The following is a 20,617-nucleotide window of genomic DNA, read 5'->3' on the forward strand; positions in this document are numbered from 1 at the left end:
CGGATCGCCCCTGGCACAATAACCCCCGGCACACTGCGATCAAACATCATCGCAGTGTTCCGGCGGCATAGGGAAGCATCGCGCAGGGAGGGGGCTCCCTGCGGGCTTCCCTGAGACCCTCGGTACAAGGCTATGTGCTCACCTTGTACCGAGCGTCTCCTCCCTGCAGGCCCCGGATCCAAAATGGCCAAGGGGCTGCATCCGGGTCCTGCAGGGAGGTGGCTTACCAACGCCTGCTCAGAGCAAGCGCCTGTAAGCCTGGAGCCCTGCACGTCAGTGCACAGCAAAGTGTCAGATCAGCGATCTGACCCTATAGCATGATGCCCCCACCCCTCCCCCCCCGGGGCAATGTTGTAAAGTAAAAAAAAAAATATTCACATGTGAATCCCATAAATACATTTCTTTAAATAATAATAAAAAAAAACCAATAAAAGTATGCATATTTGGTATTGCCGTGTCCGTAACGACCCGACCTATAAAACTGTCCTGCTAGTTAACCCCTTCAGTGAAAACGCGGTTAAAAAAAAAGAGGCAAAACAACGCTTTATTATCATACCGCCGAACAAAAAGTGGAATAACATGCGATGAAAAAGATGGATATAAATAACCATGGTACCGCTGAAAACGTCATCTTTTTCCTTCAAAAAACGAGCATACAGCATGATCAGCGAAAAAATAAAAAAGTTATAGTCCTCAGAATAAAGCGATGCAAAAATAATAATTTTTTCTATAAAATAGTTATCGCTTAAAAGCGCCAAAACATAAAAAAAATGATATAAATGATATATCGCTGTAATCGTACTGACCCGAACAATAAAACTGTTTTATCAGTTTTACCAAACAGGGAATGGTATGAACCCCCCCCCCCCCCAAAAAAAAAAAAAAGAAATTCATGAATAGCTGGTTTTTGGTCATTCTGCCTCACAAAAATCGGAATAAAAAGCGATAAAAAAAGTCACGTGCCCGAAAATGTTACCAATAAAAACGTGGATAGATTTTGTAATAAATTACGGGGTTGTTTTCTCCTATTATCCATTGTGAAAATTACAAGTTTTAGGCTAATACATCATTTTAGTGGAAAATGATTGTAATTTTTTGTTTTCTTATCCACATTTTAGAAAATTCTGTAAAGCACCTACGGGTTCAACAAGCTTGACACACCCCTAGATGAATTCCTTGATGGGTCTAGTTTCCAAAATGGGGACACTTGTGTAGGGTTTCTGCTGTTTTGATAAGAGGTGGATGGACACCTGGATGTTCGGGTTTGTCGGGTTTGGCCGAACAGTTAAAAATAGTTTGGGTACCAGAACAGTACCCGGACCCCATTCCCTTGAATGGGGGGCCCGGACATCCAGTGTTTGCCATGCTGTCATGTGTATGACAGTGCGGCAGACATCACTTCTGATTGACGATAAAATCATCACTGCTGGTCAGACAGTCACAGTCCCCAAAGGACAGCGTGAGTGCACAGCTGTGATCGGAGGTATAAAGTTTACTTCTGGTCACTGGTGTCAGCTGATGGGATTACTGCTTCCATCATCCGACACCTGCTGCCGCTAATAACAGTAAGAGCAGGAGCATTCATGAGTATTCATAAGTCAGCTCTTGCGCTGTAAATAAATTATTTACTTGTTTTTTTAAAAGCCGTGGGTTCTCCTGTAGTTTTGGTAACCAATCAGGCAAAACTCACAGCTGGGAGCTGAAACCCTCAGCTGTAAGCTTCAGCATGGCTGGTTATCAAGAATAGATGGGCCCCGACGCCGTAATTTTTAATTATTTAAATAAATGTAAAAAAAACCCAAAAGCTTGTGATGCGCCAATTTTGGCACTTTGCTCGGCTCTTCCCACATGTCCTGTAGCGGTGGCAAGTGGGGTTCATATTTGTGGGGTTGATGTCACTTTTGTGTTGTCTGGTAACATCAAGCCGACGGATTAATAATGGAGAGGCGTCTATAAGACTCCTGTCCTTTACTAATCCTATAGTTATATTGTAAATAAGCACACAGCCAGAATAAAGTTTTTTTATTTGAAATAAAATGAAACACACTTTTACTTTTTTATTTAAAAATAACAAACACAGTTGTACTCCCCTAACGCCCATTCCACCGAAGCCCTCGTTTTCTGTAGTAAAGCAAAAAGAAAAAAACAATTTCCCTCACCTGTCAGTCGTTCTATCCCACGCCATAATCCATGACTCTGGGATAAATAGTTTTCAACCTGGACGGTGCCAAGATGAGATTGTCCAGGCTTAGAACCACTGGTGACTGACCTGCTGCGAGCGCAGCATCAGTGACTAGTGTCAGGGTCATATTTAGAGTTTATGCTGCCCTAGGCACTTTTGCTGCTGCCTCCCCAATTTGTGAGTATGACACTATCGGCAGTGACACTGGCAAAAATCACTGATGTGAAAGTAGCCTTTTGCAGCAGATCCAGCAGTTTTTCTGCATCCTCCGCTTAATGGATCACTTACAACACTGCGTTCGGCCTCATTCATTGCCTATGGGACTTGCGGACATGTGCAGCACTTGCGGTTTTGCCGCGATCCGGCAAATGCAATGCAATACTTGCAGCAATGGAAAAAAACGCTGCTAGCAGTGTTTTTTTTGTCTCACCGCAAGTGCAAAACCGCAAGTGCCGCACATGTCCGCAAGTAGCCATCACTACCTGTCCTTGCACCTTGCTAGTTCATTCCTAACCATCCCTCTCTGAGCTAAAACTACACTGTAAAGCTTTAGAAAAACAATTAACTGACATATTCCTATGATAATGAGGGCTCCAGGCTACGGCGTAGACTGGGACGGGCAGTCTCCGGGTCTCCATTCTCTCTCTGTGCACACCCTCAGTCCCTGCCTCACTGCCTGTGCTGCATTGTGCACAGACCTCCCTCCACCGGACCCGGTAATCACTGCTCGCAGTAGCATACCGGCAAAGGTGTATCTAGATTTTCTGGCACCCGGGGCAAGAATTCATTTTGGCACGCCCCCTTCCCGAGGCGATTTGCACACTTGGTCATGTACCCACGAGCTCCTCTCCCTAATGCTCTCAATGATCAGTGAAAAACAGAGAGAAGCAGAAGAGAAGCTCGTTGTCACAGGACCATATGTATGAAAGTTGCATATGAGTGAAGTGTCCATGTGATGACTACTGGAACCTGCAGAGCTGAATCCGGACAATTGCAGGCTTCTAAATTCTCACAACTAATGCACTGCACACTTTTAGAATTCTCCCTTGCCGGTGGACAGTCATGTCAACACAAACATGCGATTTGTATACTTCTGACCACATTCTGACTAGACCTGCCCGGCCTCGCTCAGTTCATTTTCATTGACGGAGGCCACACATGTCTAGTCAGCACGTGACCGCATGTATATAATTCGCCAGAACGAGAGAATTCTGAATTCTAACAGGGCGCACTGCACGCTGTCAGAAGTCTGCAGTCACAAAGAATGACTCGGCTTGGGTACTCGGCTTGGGCTGTCGCATCTTGGCACCGTCCAGGTTGAAAACTATTTATCCCACAGTCATGGAATACGGCGTGGGACAGAACAACTGATAGGTGAGGGATATTGTTTTGTTTTTTTTTTATTACAGAAGATGACTGCTTTGGTGGAATGGGCTTTGTTATGTAGGCAATCCAGTGACACAGTGTGCCAGCAATCAGAGCACATACAGTGATTTGATAATAACCCAAAAACAATAGAACGAGCTCTGAGACGTGGAATCTCTGTAGACCGCAATACCTGAACCTATCCTAAACACAACTAAAGGCAGCTGTGGATTGCGCCTGTCACTACCTATGCAACTCGGCACAGCCTGAGGAGCTGACTAGCCTGAAGATAGAAAAACAAGCCTGACTTGCCTCAGAGAAATACCCCAAAGGAAAAGGCAGCCCCCCACATATAATGACTGTTAGCAAGATGAAAAGACAAACGTAGGGATGAAATAGATTCAGCAAAGTGAGGCCCGATATTCTAGATAGAGCGAGGATAGCAAAGAGAACTTTGCAGTCTACAAAAAACCCTAAAGCAAAAAACCACGCAAAGGGGGCAAAAAGACCCACCGTGCCGAACTAACGGCACGGCGGTGCACCCTTTGCGTCTCAGAGCTTCCAGCAAAAGAGAATAGACAAGCTGGACAGAAAAAGTAGCAACAAAAGCAAAGAAACACTTATCTAAGCAGAGCAGCAGGCCACAGGAAAGATCCAGAAGCTCAGGTCCAACACTGGAACATTGACAAGGAGCAAGGAAGACAGAATCAGGTGGAGTTAAATAACAAAGCAGCCAACGAGCTCACCAGAACACCTGAGGGAGGAAGCTCAGAAGCTGCAGTACCACTTGTGACCACAGGAGTGAATTCAGCCACAGAATTCACAACAGGGCTTTAGGTGAGTATAACTGTGTTTGTTATTTTTACATAAAAATGAAAGTGTGTTTTGTTTTATTTCAAATAAAGGACTTTATACTTGCTGTGTGTTTATTTACCATATATCTATAGGATTAGTAATGGATAGTCGTCCTATAAACGCCTATCCATTATTAAACCGTGGGCTTGATGTCACCAGGCAATACAAAGGTGACATCAACCCCACAAGTATGAGCTCCCCACTTGCCACTGCTACAGGGAGAGTGGGAAGAACCATGCAAAGGGCCAAAATTGGCGAATCTAATAGATGAGTGCGACAAACACCCGGTGTTTGGGTGGCCGAACCCAAACAGTGACAGACTTCCTTGTGAAGTCTGTGTCTGAACAGTAGGTGTGCTGTACAGATGACGAACTTTACTGTTCTGGTTCACCCATCTCTAGTTTTGATACCTCATTGGTTCTGCTAATGAAACATAGTGTCTGAAACCTATTCCAGACAAATTTTACATTTAGAATGCCAAATATCACTTCTTCCGTTCCTAGCCCTGCTGTGTGTCCAAACAGAACTTTTTGACTACATGTGGGATATTGCTACGCTGAGAAGAAAGTGGGTAAACAACTTTGATCCACTCTTTCTTGTTAACTCTTGAGAAAGTGAAACATTTGGGGCTTAAGCAACATTTAAGTGATTTTTTTTTTCCAATATGACAACCTAATTCTGTTTAATACCTGCAAGTTCAAAATCCTTGCTATATTCCTGGATAAAATCCTTGAGATGTGTAGTTTCCAACATGGGGTCACATGGGTGGGTGAGTGTTCTGTTGTTTAGGCACTTATGGGGCCCAGCAAATACGACATGGTGCCCACAATCTACTTCAGCCAAATTTGTGTTACAAAATTTAAATGGTGCTCCTTCCCTTTCCGAACCCTGCCTTTTATCCAAACAGAGGTTTCTGACCACATGGGGGGGGGGGGGAAGGGGGGGTTGTCGGCGTGCTCCGGAGAAACTGTGGGGTCCATTTTCCTGTGCTATTCCTTGTAAAAGGGAATATATATATATATATATATATATATATATATATATATATATATATATACATACATACATACATACATACATACATACATACATACATACATACATACATACATACATACATACATACATATATATATATATATATATATATATATATATATATATATATGTGTGTGTGTGTTTTTTTATTTTATTTTACTTTGCATTATTTCCTGTGTAGCACCTGTAGGGTTAAAAAAGTGTTCCTGAAAGCAGTTTTGAAGTATTTGAGGGGTGCGGTTTTTAAAATGGTATCACTTCTGGGGAGTTTCCAATATATAAGCACCGCACAGTCAGTTTAAATCTCTATAGTTCCCTAAAGAACAAGGTTTTGTTTATGTCTTGAACAAATGAGAAATTGCTGCTCAACTTTTTAACATCCTAACAAAATTAAATGAAGTTTGAAAAATAATGCAAATGTAAAGTGGACATATGGGAATGTTATTTATTAATTCTTTTGTACAACATGACTGGTTTAAGGGTATAAAAACTGAAAGCTTGAAAATTGTGAGTTTTTCAAAATTCTTACCCAAATGTTGATATTATCGTGAATAAACACGTGAATAAACATGAATATTGCTCTAAATTTACCACTAACATGTAAAGTACAATGTGTCAAGAAAAAAACAGTCTCTGAATCGCAGAGATACGTTGAAGCGTTCCAGAGTTGACACACAAAGTGAAACTGGTCAGATTTAAAAAGAAAAAAATAATTTGGCCCGGTCTTTATGGTCAATTGGCTTGGTCACTAAGGGATTAAACATTTCCTGGTCAGTAGAAAATGGGTAATATAATGTATTTACCAATCTGGGGGGAACCTTTTCTTTGTTTCTGCACTGCTTTACTTTTTCTTTCCCTCTGTTCACTATAGTTAATAGTTTATTCCTATTTTGCAAGTTGACCATTTGGAAATGAAATCTTTAAATATATTTTGATATAACATTATAAGCAAGTTATTATACGTTTTTAGAAAGGCTCCCCCGATTTTCCTTTCCTGACACCTTCTTATTTGAGATTGATATGTATCGCTTCCAGTGATTTTGAAATTTTTTTTTCGTGACACATTATACTTTACGATAATGGTAAATTTAGTTTGATATGTTTTGTATTTATTTATAATAAAATCAGAAATTTGAAAAAAAATGTAAAAAATTAGCAATCTTCAAACATTAAATGATTATCCCTTTAATCCACATGGTCCTACCATAGCAAAACATTAATAAATAACATTTCCCACATGCCTGCTTTACATTAGCACCATTTGTAAAATGTTATTTTATTTTGTTAGCATTTTAGGAAGTTTAAAAATGTAGCAGTAAATTTTACTTTTTGTTCATGTAAATTTACAACATTCATTTTTTTAGGGACCTATCCAGGTTTGAAGTGACTTTAGGGGCCCTATATATTTGAAACCCCCCCAAAGTGATACTATTTTAAAAACCGCACCCCTGGACATATTAAAATTTGTCATCACATAGTTAATTAAACCTTCAGGTGATTTTAAGGAATTAATGCAAAGTGACATGACCGGAATAAAAAAAAGTGCATTTTTACCACCTAAATGTCGCTGACTTTTGAACAGGTTACTACAGCCGTCAGACTCTAAGGCCGCTATTTGCTCGTGAATTGCCATGGCAAACATCAGGACCACACAATCATTATCTCAGGGTGCCGATGGGGATAAAGAGGGAGAAGCCACACTCTTTTAAACATTTCTATGATATAGTCATTGTTGACAGCAGCATCTAAGGGGTTAAACAGATATGGACGATGCTATTGCTGACCGTGGCTGATGCAGCAAGTTGTCATCTATAGTGTACAGCCCACAGCTGCTGGATTGTCACCGGTATGGGAATGCTAGTCTCTATCTCCGTTCAGTTAAAAGACTAACTGTCATTAAGGTGTTAAGAGGGCTGGCTGACTCCTTTCGAAAGGGAAGCTAGCGCTCCAGTCAGTCAGTCATAAACTGGGCTAACTTACCAATTGAAATGAGACATTTGGCCAGCCCCCTTCATATTCTTAACTGGTAACTTGCTAACACAGTAAGTTCTTTCAAATTTCGAACCCAAACTATAATTGTAGCTGTCAGGGAGCTGAAGATCTCCAGCTCCCGTTTTTCATTCACATATCTTGTATACATGTATTTTTTTTATTTTTATGCAATTTGTAGATTTTTTTACAGTTGGATAACCCCTTTTCATTTTAATTTGATCTTTTGAAATAATGAAGTCTGTTTGGTATTCAGACTCCAGCACAGCGTTGTGGCCAGATCTTTCCAGGAGATGAAATTATTAAAGTGAATGATCAGGTGGTGGTAAGTAGGAATCTTTCCAAATTGTTTTGAAAATGCAGACTGGACTACTGATCAAATTTTAACTTGTAGTTCTTGCCTAGGTTGGATGGACGCAGAAGAACCTCGTGCGGAAATTACAGGAAAGACCAAACTATGTGGCGATTGTTTTAAAGAAAGTCACTGTCTTCCAGTCTGAATCTCCCATATCTCCAAGCAAAAAGAAAGTACATAAAACACTCACGTCATCAACACGTTCTTCTTCACTTTTGACTGATATACCTACCTCTCCAACTAAACGACACACAGCCTCATTGTTGGCACACAAAAGCCTTCTGCCAGCATACAGTGTGCCCACTATTCATTTGAGGAATCCATTACCTTCTTTACAATCTGAGGCTAAACTTTCTTCATCTCTGGAACACTTGGAAACGACCTCACCCTCCAATATACACTTTTCTGAAGAAAATCAACAACTGTCTAGTGAGTCTTTCTCACCGACCCATAATACCTGGCCAAGTGCTGGGACTTCATCACATGGCAAACTTCCAGTAAACATTATTTTCCATTCAGCGCCTTCTCAACCTCCTTCTGAAGAACTAAGCCTCCCGAATACAATGTCTTCAACTATATATGCCAAAACTCTGACTCCAATTTCACAAATTTCTCCAGAGCTGAATCCTCAAGATTTAAGGGTTGGTATATTTAGGACTTTGTTTGTAGGCTATATCTTGTCCTAACCCGACTTTCTCAAAACCCCTCACTATTGCTTTTGACTTAATTGTTCGCAGGGGCTGGAGGTTCTCCGTTTCTATGATTTTCATCATGTTACATGTCAACAACTTGAGAAATCTGAGAAAATGGTTATTGGAATAAACCATTTTAACTTCTCAAGCTCTCCGTATGATGCAGTTTTCAGAATTTGATAAATCTGTTTTTTACAACCACTACAGAGATGGTCATAGATATGATGACTTGTTTTAGCAGCCATGTTCCCTGGCTCTCTCATTATTATTCCTGTTTGTGTCAACTAAACAGAAAAATATTCAAATACACTTATTACCTGGTTCTAGGCACATAAATTGTATTTATGTTTAACCCCTTAGTGACGGAGCCACACTTTTTTAAATCTGACCAGTGTCACTTTATGTGGTATTAACTCTGGAACACTTCACAACAAATCCCAGTCAGTGATTTTGAGATTGTTTTTTCGTGGCACATTATACTTTATGATAATGGTAAATTTAGGTCGATATGTTTTGTGTTTATTTATAAAAAATATCAGAAATTTGAGACAAATGTTAAAAAATTTGCAATTTTCACACTTTGAATGATTATCTCTTTAATCCAGAAAGTCATACCATAGCAAACCGTTAATAAATAACATTTCCCACATGCCTGCTTTACATCAGCACCATTTGTAAAATGTTCTTTTATTTTGTTAGCATTTTAGGAGTTTTAAAAATGTAGCAGTAGTTTTTCATTTTTTGAAGGAAACTTGCAAAATTTACTTTCTTAGGGACATATCCGTGTTTGAAGTGACTTTAGGGGTCCCATATATTGGGAAACCCCAAAAGTTATACCATTTTAAAAACCGCATCCCCTGACATTTTGAAAACTGCAGTCAGGTAGTTTATTAACCCTACAGATGCTTTTCAGGAATTAATGCAAAGTGGCATGACAAATGAAAATATGTATTTTTACCACCTAAACGCCTCTAACTTCTGAACAGGTTACAACAGCCATCAGACTCTAAGGCCGCTATTTGGTCATGAATTGCAATGGCAAACATCAGGACCCCAAAATCATGATCTGAGGGCACCAATTTGGATAAAGAGGGAGCCCCCACGCTCTGTTAACCATTTATAATGATGTAGTCACTATTGACAGCAGCATCTAAGGGGTTAAACAGATTTGGATGGTGCAAACACTGATCGTGGCTGATACAGCAAGTTGTCAGCTATAGTGTACAGCCGACAGCTGCTGAATTGTCTCCTGTATGTGGAAGCTATTCTCTTATATCTCAGGTCAGTTAAAGTCGTATTGGCGGTCTTTAAGGGGTTAAGTAAGGTTGGGTCACATTTTTTGCCATCAGCACACTTATTTTGGACCAAAGCTGTGCAGGAGGAGGATCGTAAAGGTTACGATATAGATTACAAAGCGCCTAACATGGTAAAATAATCATAAATGTCCTGTTTCAATAAGACTGGTATTTTATATGCCCGTCTTGATAAAGGCACTGCTGTAGTAAATTCTTTAAAGTGCTGTCCTAAATTTCTGCTGTAATTTATGACACTTTTTAGTTGTGTTTAATTGCCCTCAACATTTTGGCATGGTTCGCTAAAGGGTTCATATTGACTTTAAAGGGAACCTGTTACCCCGTTTTTTCAGTACGAGATAAAAATACTGTTAAACAGGGCCTGAGCTGTGCGTTACTATAGTGTATTTTATGTACCCTGATTCCCCACCTATGCTGCCGAAATAACTTACCAAAGTCGCCGTTTTCGCCTGTCAATCAGGCTGGTCAGGTCAGATGGGCGTGGTGACATCGCTGTTTCTTCCCCCAGATCTTGCATATCTTTCCGTTGGTGGCGTAGTGGTTTGCGCATGCCCATCTTCTGAATCCACTGGGCAGGAGAAGAAAAAACGTGCAATCTGCGCTATTTCCCTGGTGATCTGTGGGGGCGGCCATCTTCCTGAGGCCGCGCGTGCGCACATGGAGTCCTCTGCTGCCCGGGGCTTCAGGAAAATGGCCACGGGATGCCGCCCGTGCGCAGATGGAGATCGCGGCGGCCATTTTCCTGAAGCCGAGATGCGAACTCGGCTTCAGGAAAATGGCCGCAGCGATCTCCATCTGCGCACGCGCGGCATCCCGCGGCCATTTTCCTGAAGCCTCGGGCAGCAGAGGACTCCATATGCGCACGCGCGGCCTCAGGAAGATGGCCGCCTGTTGTGAATTCTGCTCTTGGGTTCCCTCCAGTGGTTGTAGGTGGGAATGTAGTTGTCTCTGAGTCACAGTCCTGGCCAGGTGTATCTGCTAATTGCTGTTCTGACTGGGATATTTAAGTGTGCAGGATTCATTAGCCCTTGCCAGTTGTCAATGTTCCTTGTGAAGTGTTGGATCACTTTCTGGCTTCTCCTGCTAGCTGCCAAATTCAGCAAAGATAAGTGTTTGGTTTTTTGTGTCTGTGGCACACTGCTGTGTGCTTGTTTTTGTTTGTATTCCTGCTCTGATTGTAGGATTCGCTGGAGTTGCAGATATACGCTCCTACATCTTAAGTTAGATGTAGGAAGTTTTTGTATATTCTGCTGTGGATATTTTTGAAGGGTTTTAATACTGACCGCACAGAACTCTGTCCTATCCTGTCCTATTTAGCTAGAGTGGCCTCCTGTGCTAAATCCAGTTTTTCTGCCTGTGTATGTTTTTTCCTCTCCGACTCACCGCCAATATTTGTGGAGGGCTGTCTATCCTTTGGGGATCTGCTCTGAGGCAAGATAGTATTCCTATTTCCATCTTTAGGGGTATTTAGTCCTCTGGCTGTGACGAGGTGTCTAGGTTGTTCGGTACACTCCACGGCTACTTCTAGTTGCGGTGTTAAGTTCAGGATTGCGGTCAGTATAGTGACCACCTTCTCCAATGAAAGTTCTCATGCTGCTCCAAGGTCACCGGATCATAACAGCCGCCCCCACAGATCACCAGGGAAATAGCGCAGATCGCGCGTTTTTTCTTCTCCTGCCCAGTGGATTCAGAAGATGGGCATGCGCAAACCACTACACCACCAACGGAAAGATATGCAAGATCTGGGGGAAGAAACAGCGATGTCGCCACACCCATATGACCTGACCAGCCTGATTGACAGGCGAAAACGGCGACTTTAGTAAGTTATTTCGGCAGCATAGGTGGGGAATCAGGGTACACAAAATACACTATAGTAACGCACAGCTCAGGCCCTATTTATTAGTATTTTTATCTCGTACTGAAAAAACGGGGTGACAGGTTCCCTTTAAGGATTCTTAGTGCCAATAGGTGGCCCAAGAGTTCCAGTCCTCTCCTCTCTAAAGAGACAATTTACATTCTCCTCAACATTGATATTGCAATACTGAGAAGCAAATATGGAATTATGGAACTCGATTTAATAGAATTGAGTATGAACACCATGGGCAGAAATACCGTATATACCCGAGTAAAAGCCGACCCCCCTAATTTTGCCACAAAAAACTGGAAAACTTAATGACTCGAGTATAAGCCTAGGGTGGAAAATGCAGCAGCTACCGGTAAATTTCAAAAATAAAAATAGATACCAATAAAAGTAAAATTAATTGTGACATCAGTAGGGTAAGTGTTTTTGAATATCCATATTGAATCAGGAGCCCCATATAATGCTCCATACAGTTTATGATGGGCTCCATAAGATGCTCAATATTAAAATATGCCCCATATAATGCTGCACAAATGTTGATCATGGCCCCATAAGATGCTCCATACAGATATTTGCCCCATATAATGCTGCACATGGACCCATAAGATGCTCCATACAGATAACTGCCCCATATCATGCTGCACATGGCCACATAAGATGCCCCATACAGATATTTGCCCCCATATCATGCTGCACATGGCCCCATACAGATATTTGCCCCCATATCATGCTGCACATGGTCCCATACAGATATTTGCCCCATATCATGCTGCACATGGCCACATAAGATGCCCCATACAGATAGTTGCCCCCATATCATGCTGCACATGGCCACATAAGATGCCCATACAGATATTTGCCCCCATATCATGCTGCACTTGGCCCCATACAGATGCCCCATACAGATACTTGCCCCCATATAATGCTGCACATGGCCCCATACAGATGCCCCATACAGATATATGCCCCCATATAATGCTGCACATGGCCACATAAGATGCCCCATATAGATATTTGCCCCCATATCATGCTGCACATGGCCACATAAGATGCTCCATACAGATATTTGCCCCATATGCTGTTGCTGCGAAAATAAAAAAATTACATACTCACCTCTCAGGCCCCCAGCACTTGCTATACTCGCCTTTCCCGTTCCACCGCTGACCGCCGCTGTGTCTTCCCATCCTCTGCGCTGACGTTCAGGAAGAGGGCGGCGCGCACTAATCGCGTCACCGCGCCCTCTGACCTGAGCGTCACTGTGGAAGACACAGCGGCGCCGCTGGTGGCACGGGGAGCAGGTGAATATCGCACACTGCCCCCCATCATACTTGCCTGTTCCTGGCGCCGTCGCTGCAGGTCTCTTCCCCGGCACCGCATTTTCTTCCTGTAGTGAGCGGTCACCGTTACCTCTCATTACAGTAATGAATATGCGGATCCACCTCTATGGGAGGTGGAGCCGCATATTCATTAGTGTAATGAGCGGTACCATGTGACCGCTCAATACAGGAAGAAGCTGCAGCGCTGGAAGAAGCAGGGACCGCGCCAGGAGTAGGTAAGTATAATTAGACAGCCCCCGCTCCCCCTCCCCCTCCCCTGCCGACCCCTGGGTATGACTCGAGTATAAGCCGAGAGGGGGACTTTCAGACCAAAAAAGTGGGCTGAAAATCTCGGCTTATACTCAAGTATATACGGTATATGCATTTACACGCCACGGCATGAAATTACGGTAGGGTGGTAATGGTTGGCTAATGTTCTGCCATGCTGAATGCACTTCGGCACCCAAATCCTCAAGATCGACTGTGGCATCTCCCTTTGCAATTGCTGACCAATGACATCCCAGATGTGCTCTGTGATAGACCAGTCCAGATGCACTGCAGGCCATTGTAGCACATCTAGGCCAGAAAGCTGCTCACGCTAGCACATGCAATATGCAGCCTGAAACTTCATTAAAATGGTCTTACCACTTATTCCCCACCAAATCCATGTAACGCTGAGCTGTATTTGGAATGAAGACTAAAGGGGCCGTTCTACCACACATGCTGCACCATAATATTAAGAAGCTGCCCAATGTGACATTCGCTCGTGAATGCCTTTTTCTGGTGTTGCCAACATGATCTCAGGACAAAGCTATGGTTATCATTGCATCCAAGTCAAAAGCGGGACTCCTCACTGAAGAGGATAGACCTCCATTGCAGTCTTGCTTCACCATGATGGTCTTTTCAGAGTGGTGCAGAGAGGTCAATGAGGCACCTGTTCTTGAACGTATGGCTTGTAGCCCGTTGTCATGTCAATGCCTTCTCATGGTTTGTGTAGACAAAGACGCCTTAGGTTTCATACGTGATGTTCGGTTTCACTCAGGGTATGTGCACACGTCCGGATTTTTAGCGTTTTTTTTTTGCGGAATTTCGCTATAAAAACGCTATAAATCCGGTAAAAAAATGCTAACATTATGCATCCTATCTTTTAGAATGCATTCCGCATTTTTTTGTGCATATGTTAGCGTTTTTTTCCGCAAAAAAAAACGCATTCCGCAAAAAGAACGGACATGCTCATTCTTTTTGCTGATTTTTTGCGGATTCCATAGCAAAAATGACATTCAGGAAAAAAAAAAGCAAAAAATCCGCAAAAAATCAGCGCAAAAACGCGCAAATCCCGCGAGAAATCTGCGCAAAAAAAAAACGTGAATTTCTGACAGAATTCTCAGGATTTTGTCAGGAAAAAAACCTGACGTGTGCACATACCCTCACAGTACAAAATGTATCAATTGTGGAACCAGTGGTATGACAATTTCTCCGAAATATCCGAGGACCCGTTTTTCAATACAACACTAAGCTGCATGTTGCTGGTATTACTGTGATCAGTCTGGGTGGACACAACTTACTACAGTGGCCTGTAGGGTTTGCGGACTTGTCTCCCGTCAATCACATCTGTAAGGCATTAGTCAGTAATAACCTCATTGTTATCATGGCAAGTGTGAGTGTGAGTATTTCTGCGCTTCAATACTGAATAAGTTGAGGTGTTTGAAAATTTAGTTCCCAATTTTCCATCATTTGCTTATTAACATGCCAGAATTCCAGTGAAAACTCCCTTGAGGAATCCATGCCATAAGTTGACACTGGCATTTAACACTGGTTCTTTTGGTGGGATGAGAACATACAGCAGAATGGCAAAATAAATCCCCATAACATGGTGTTCCCTGAGGTCACCAATACCACAGTACACTCATCATGTGAAGCAGGCATAATTAGAACTTTCTTTTACTAAAATTTGTGCTTTTACATTTTTTTTTACAATGTTTTTTTTTTCTTCCAGGATGTCTCTCGTCCAAGGAGTGGGTCTTACTCTAGCTCAAAATCTGCAGTCAGGTAACATAAATGAACATAAAGACAACTTGCCAGATGTTAATTTCCTTCTGATTCCCTTTACTGTGTACAGCACCTAAGAATCACTCTCATTAAATAGTGTTCCCTAAACCTGTGTTATTGTGAATGTAATGTAGTGTTAGTGTGCTTGTATGTTCATCAATCACAGTCTTCCCTGGTTTCCAGCAGCGCTCAGTTCATTTTCTCACATTACCGCACATATACCTTATTGTGGGCATGCTTCTTTAACCCCTTCATGCCATGACTTTATTTTCCCGTTAATATAGCCATGTGAGGGCTTCTTTTTAGTGGAATGAGTTGTACATTTGAATGGCGCCATACATTCTTCCTCATAGTGTACTGGCAAATGGGTAAAAAAAATTGCAAGTGCACTGAAATTGCAATAAAAGTGCAATTTCACATTTTTTAAATTTACTATGTTCGCTATAAGGTAAAACTGGCATGGCAATATAATTCTCCAGGTGGTGAAAAAGCATTATTTTCGTCACCATTTTCCGAAATTCGTGACGATGTGCTAGCTGAGATGTTTGGATTGCCTCCCATTGCATTTTATAGCAATGCTGTGGTTGCCCAAAAAAATTTAATACTGGTATTTTTTTTTTGTTTTTTTTTTTTGTTCGTTATGCAGTTTACTAATCTGATTAATTTCTTTTATATTTTGATTGGTCTTTTATGAATGCAGCGATGCCAAATGTGTATTATTTTTTTTTAATGGGGCTAAAGCACTGCTATGTATAGAGAAAATCACACTCTCCTATGAACGCCAGGCTTTCACAGGAGGATCTTGATGACCAGAACGGGGTCATCAGCTCACGGGAGCTCTGATGAGAGAGTTGAATAATGCAACCTTCTGTCAGCGCTTTTTAAATGCTATTCGCAGCAGGATTTAACAGGTTAACAGCCGCGAGCGGAGCATTGCTCCGTTCGTGGCTGTTAAAATCAGATAAATTCAGCCATCATTTGCAGGTAATGATGATCGTGCTCGGTGTGTGAGCCTGCATCAATAGGCAGGGACCTGACATATGACGTAACGTTACATGTTATGTAGATAAGGGAATTTTCAGCATAAAATGACCAGGTACAGGTGCCCGGTGCACCCTTGGCGTGGCCAAACATTTTAAGTGCATCTTCCAACTTGTGCAGAAATCATACCTGCCTATATTCCCAGTTGACCATCAAACCACATGGGCCAACTTCAGTCAGAGCAGTATAAATCTGGAGAAAGCGCTCCATAGTGGAGCTTTCAGGCCTCTAGAATTTTACTGCATTAATCGAAGTAGAGGATATGGATCTGTAAAAGAAATGATAACCCTGGACTCATTTTTAAAAGGTTTGGCCCACCATAATTATCACATAGACACAAGGTCCACTTTCCTCCAGAGCACTGTTCTGGGCATAGGTGTGGGTCTCAGCAGTCGGACCATATGAGTCAAACACTTATCCTATATGCTTTAGTGGTTATGGTGTGCCATCCACATTCATATGTTTAATAAATAATTTATTTTATCATATATTATATCCATCCTATTTGGCCAGAAATCTCCTGCTTACCCATCACGTTGAGCATAGTGTAATGAAATAGAAGACAAGTACATTTCTGCGTCCCTCAATTGTTTGCATTAAGACAAGTGAGGGATTGGGACATCTCTATTTGTGGTTATTTTGGGGGCATAGGCCCCCATTCATGTTAAATGAATGTCCGCTAAACCTACCAATATTGACTGGCTCAGTTGAGTCTATTTTGTACAGGGGACCAGACAGATGATGTTAGGGAAGATAAGGCCCTGCTTGTCCATTTCAGACTACTGATCCTTTTTTTCTCCTCAGGAGATAAGCCGCCACCAGAGGAGTCTGGTAGTGAGTCTCTGATATAGAGAACACCAGTTCGGGTTACAGAGCAAGCGCATCTGTGTATGAGACAGTCAAGCGAGATAGCCGTCAGCCCATTAATTGGCCAAATCATCATTTGGCTGCCAACTATCTAAATATATGGGAGGCTTAACGTGTGCTCAAATTGTGCTATACTAGAGCCGGATAAAATAATCCATCTAGACCTCCTATGCTTTTATGTTGACAGATTCCCAAATTTTATTCAAGTAAATGTCTGTTATTTGCTTCTTTCAGATCATGTTTCTATAGAACATATTTGTTGTGGGTGTTAATTGTATCCTTTTGTGTAGAAATGATCTGTTTTACCATTTGTCTTATTTTAGCCTTTTGTCCGTTCCTTTTTCTACTGGAGTCCTGAGGTCTTCGGTGTCTGAAAGTAATCTCTCCAATACAGCAAATGTAGCTGTTTCTAATAAAGACGAAATCCAAGGACAAGAAGGTGAGATCTGACATTTGTAATGGAGCATTGTCCTAAATAAAATCATGGTTTCTTGAAAGATGTAGACTTTTCCTGTACCGCTGCTTGATGAGTGTCTTCTAAAAACGGTCAGGAAGAAAATTGCAAAACTACGATTTCTCTATTACGTAAAGATTGTTTTAAGAAAAAAATGGCCAAAATGAAAGAGGCTGTCCACTACTAGGACAACCCTTTTCGATCTAAAAGTTTTCTCCTGTGAAAATAAAAACACTTGTACTAGCCTCCCATGCTGACGCTGTTCCTGCGGAGTCGGCACTCGCAGTTCTGGGGCACTCGTATGGTTATGACACGTGAGCCCTGCACCCAATCAGCGCTGGCGTCGCTGTCCCCTCCTTCCAACATATACATAAACAAGAGGAAGTGAGCGCCAGCACTGATTGGGTGCAGGGGACAGTGACACCAACACTGATTGGGCGCAAGGCTCATGTGTCATAAAAACCATACATGAGCCAATGGAAGGTGAGTGCCAGCGCTGGAGAGGAGTATAAAAGATTTTTATTTTCACGAAGGCAAACATTCAGATCAAGAAGGGGTCGTTCGAGTAGTAGACAACCCCTTAGGGGGAAAAAAGTTATAATTTAAAAAAAAAAATTGTAACACAAAATCGTGATTTAACCCCTTAATGACCGCCAATACGTCTTTTAACTGACCTGAGATATAAGAGAATAGCCTCCCCATACAGGTGACAATCCAGCATCTGTCAGTTGTACACTATAGCTGACAACTTGCTGTACCAGCCACGATCAGTATTTGCACCATCTAAATCTGTTTAACCCCTTAGATGCTGCTGTCAATAGTGACTACATCATTATAAATGCTTAACAGAGCGTGGGGGCTTCTTCTTTGTCCCAATTGGTACCCTCATATCATGATTGTGTGGTCCTGATGTTTGCCGTGGCAATTCATGGCCAAATAGCGGCCTTAGAGTCTGACGGCTGTAGTAATCTGTTTAGAAGTTAGAGACATTTAGGTGGTAAAAATACACATTTTCATTTCTGTCATACCACTTTGCATTAATTCCTGGAAAGCACCTGAAGGGTTAATAAACTACCTGACCGCAGTTTTTGATATGTCAGGGGGTGCTGTTTTTAAAATGGTATCACGTTTGTGGGTTTCCCAATATATGGGACCCCTAAAGTCACTTCAAACATGGATAAGTCCCTAAAAAAATAAATTTTGTAAATTTCTTAGAAAAAATGAAAAATTGCTGCTACATTTTTAAACCTCCTAAACTGCTAACAAAATAAAATAATATTTTACAAATGGTCCTGATGTAAAGCAGACATGTGGGAAATGTTATTTATTAATGGTTTGCTGTGGATCTGGATTAAAGGGATAATCATTCAAATTTAGAAAATTGCTAATTTTTTAACATTTTTCTCAAATTTTTGATATTTTTTATAAATAAACACAAAAAATGTTGAACAAAATTTACCATTATTATAAAGTATAATGTGTCACGAAAAAACAATCTCAAAATAACTGGGATTTGTTGAAGCGTTGCAGAGTTATTACCACATAAAGTGACACTGGTCAGATTTCAAAAATTTGGCTCGGTCACTAAGGGGTTAAACAATAGGTAATTTTCTGAAGGCACATTCCCTTTAAGCAACTGCCAGTAATTAGTCTTTTAACAGGCATGGTAACAAACTTTAATCATTTTTTATTTTTTTCCTTTTTTTAAGATTCAATTAAGAATTTGCAGACCACATTAATAAGTCCTAAAAGTCAAGAAGCAGATAAGAAGCAGCAGAAATCACCAAGCATTGATAAAAGGGTAACAAGCTATGCAAAACCTTTGGATGATGTATTAGGGTTTCCTCACACAGCCGTATATTCTCTCATGCGAGAGAATCAGACCTATTATGCTAGTGAAGTAAACCAAAGCAAAAAAGAAAAGGATCTCTATGTATGAAAAGGAAATTTAAAATCTGGGGCTAAAAATTATTTTTTGCTGGTAAAAGTGTAATAATTTTTTCTTAACTGTGCAATGGTATAAAATTCTGTGATACACCTGTGGCAATATGCTTGCTTTAAAAATTCCCTACAGTTCCCCAACTAAATTTTCTCACAGCTATTGAGGCCTTATAAAGGAGTAGATATTTGATAATGACAAAATGAGGGCTGCTCTGCTAGGATGTGAGACCTGGCTTAGTGTTGGGTAAGTGTGGGGTCTTAGTAGCTGGTGTCTGCCACTCCTGGGGCTGAGATCCTGAAAGAATTATGATGAATCTGGGGGGAAAGGTGTTGATTAGGGATGAGGGAATAGCTTTGGATAAGTCCTTATCCGAATAGCTATAGTGCTTACCGAATGGCTGACGCGGGAACCCGGATACCAGGAGCGCTCCCGATAATCAGCTGTTCAGCGCCGCAGCTGCATGTGTCACAGTTGTGTGACAGTAACAACACATGCATGGAGAAGCCAACACACAGGCCATCCCTGCATGTGTTGTGACTCACACATGCAACTGCGGAGCCGAACAGCTGATCATTGGGAGCGCTCCAGGTATCAGGGTTCCCGATGCAGCTATTCGGATAAGGAGTTATCTGAAGCTATTTGCTCATCCCTTGTGTTAATGAAAAGTCCTTACAGGCATACCTTGATCAGTATACATAGCTGCTTTTTAATTAATTCTTCTGGAATGAAGGGCATGCCTTCAATTTCCATTGCAATTAATTTGTTGTATTCATTCATAGGTTCCAGGAGGACTACCACAAAGTCAGAAAGGTGAATATATTACTATCACTGGCACTCACTATATATTGGAAATTCATAATTTAATATGTGTTAATAGCTGTGAATATCATTCAGAACATCATTTATAAATATTGGTTTGCTAAATATTTAAGATGTCCTAAAATGTGTGGATAAATGTAAAAACCAATTGTTTAACCGAAGAATGCTTGTCTTGTAAAGTACCAAGTAATAGAATTAGTAATACTGCTTTGTCGAATACTTACTTTATGTCTATAATTACTATTTGAATGTGTGCCTCTTAAAACCTAGGTACTATAACCAAGCTTAGTCGTAGGCGGGTGTCCTGCAAGGACTTGGGTAGCCCTGATTGTGATGGATGGCTGTGGCAGAGAAAAGAAAATGTTGGCTTCATGTCCCAAAAGTGGAAACGTTGCTGGTGTGTTCTTAAGAAAGATCGATTGTACTGGTACAGCTCACCACAGGTATACACGGCACTAAGTAGATGAATACTTTGTAAT

At 41.4% G+C, this 20,617-nt stretch overlaps 1 protein-coding gene across 3 annotated transcripts in view; it reads left to right on the forward strand.

The window, feature by feature from the left end:
- The window catches only part of CNKSR1 (connector enhancer of kinase suppressor of Ras 1), an 81,037-nt gene that overhangs the window by 38,521 nt on the left and 21,899 nt on the right, over positions 1-20,617 (forward strand). For 2 of the 3 annotated variants that reach the window (XM_069756464.1, XM_069756463.1), the window contains 7 exons: positions 7,686-7,754; positions 7,835-8,425; positions 14,963-15,015; positions 17,247-17,362; positions 19,087-19,178; positions 20,099-20,129; positions 20,409-20,581. In XM_069756464.1, the coding sequence (XP_069612565.1) occupies positions 7,686-7,754; positions 7,835-8,425; positions 14,963-15,015; positions 17,247-17,362; positions 19,087-19,178; positions 20,099-20,129; positions 20,409-20,581 (1,125 nt within the window). The remainder of the gene's footprint in view (positions 1-7,685; positions 7,755-7,834; positions 8,426-14,962; positions 15,016-17,246; positions 17,363-19,086; positions 19,179-20,098; positions 20,130-20,408; positions 20,582-20,617) is intronic. The other variant, XM_069756465.1, reaches the window with a different exon arrangement.

The sequence above is a fragment of the Ranitomeya imitator genome, chromosome 3, assembly GCF_032444005.1.
Source record: "Ranitomeya imitator isolate aRanImi1 chromosome 3, aRanImi1.pri, whole genome shotgun sequence".
Classification (NCBI taxonomy): Eukaryota; Metazoa; Chordata; class Amphibia; order Anura; family Dendrobatidae; genus Ranitomeya; species Ranitomeya imitator.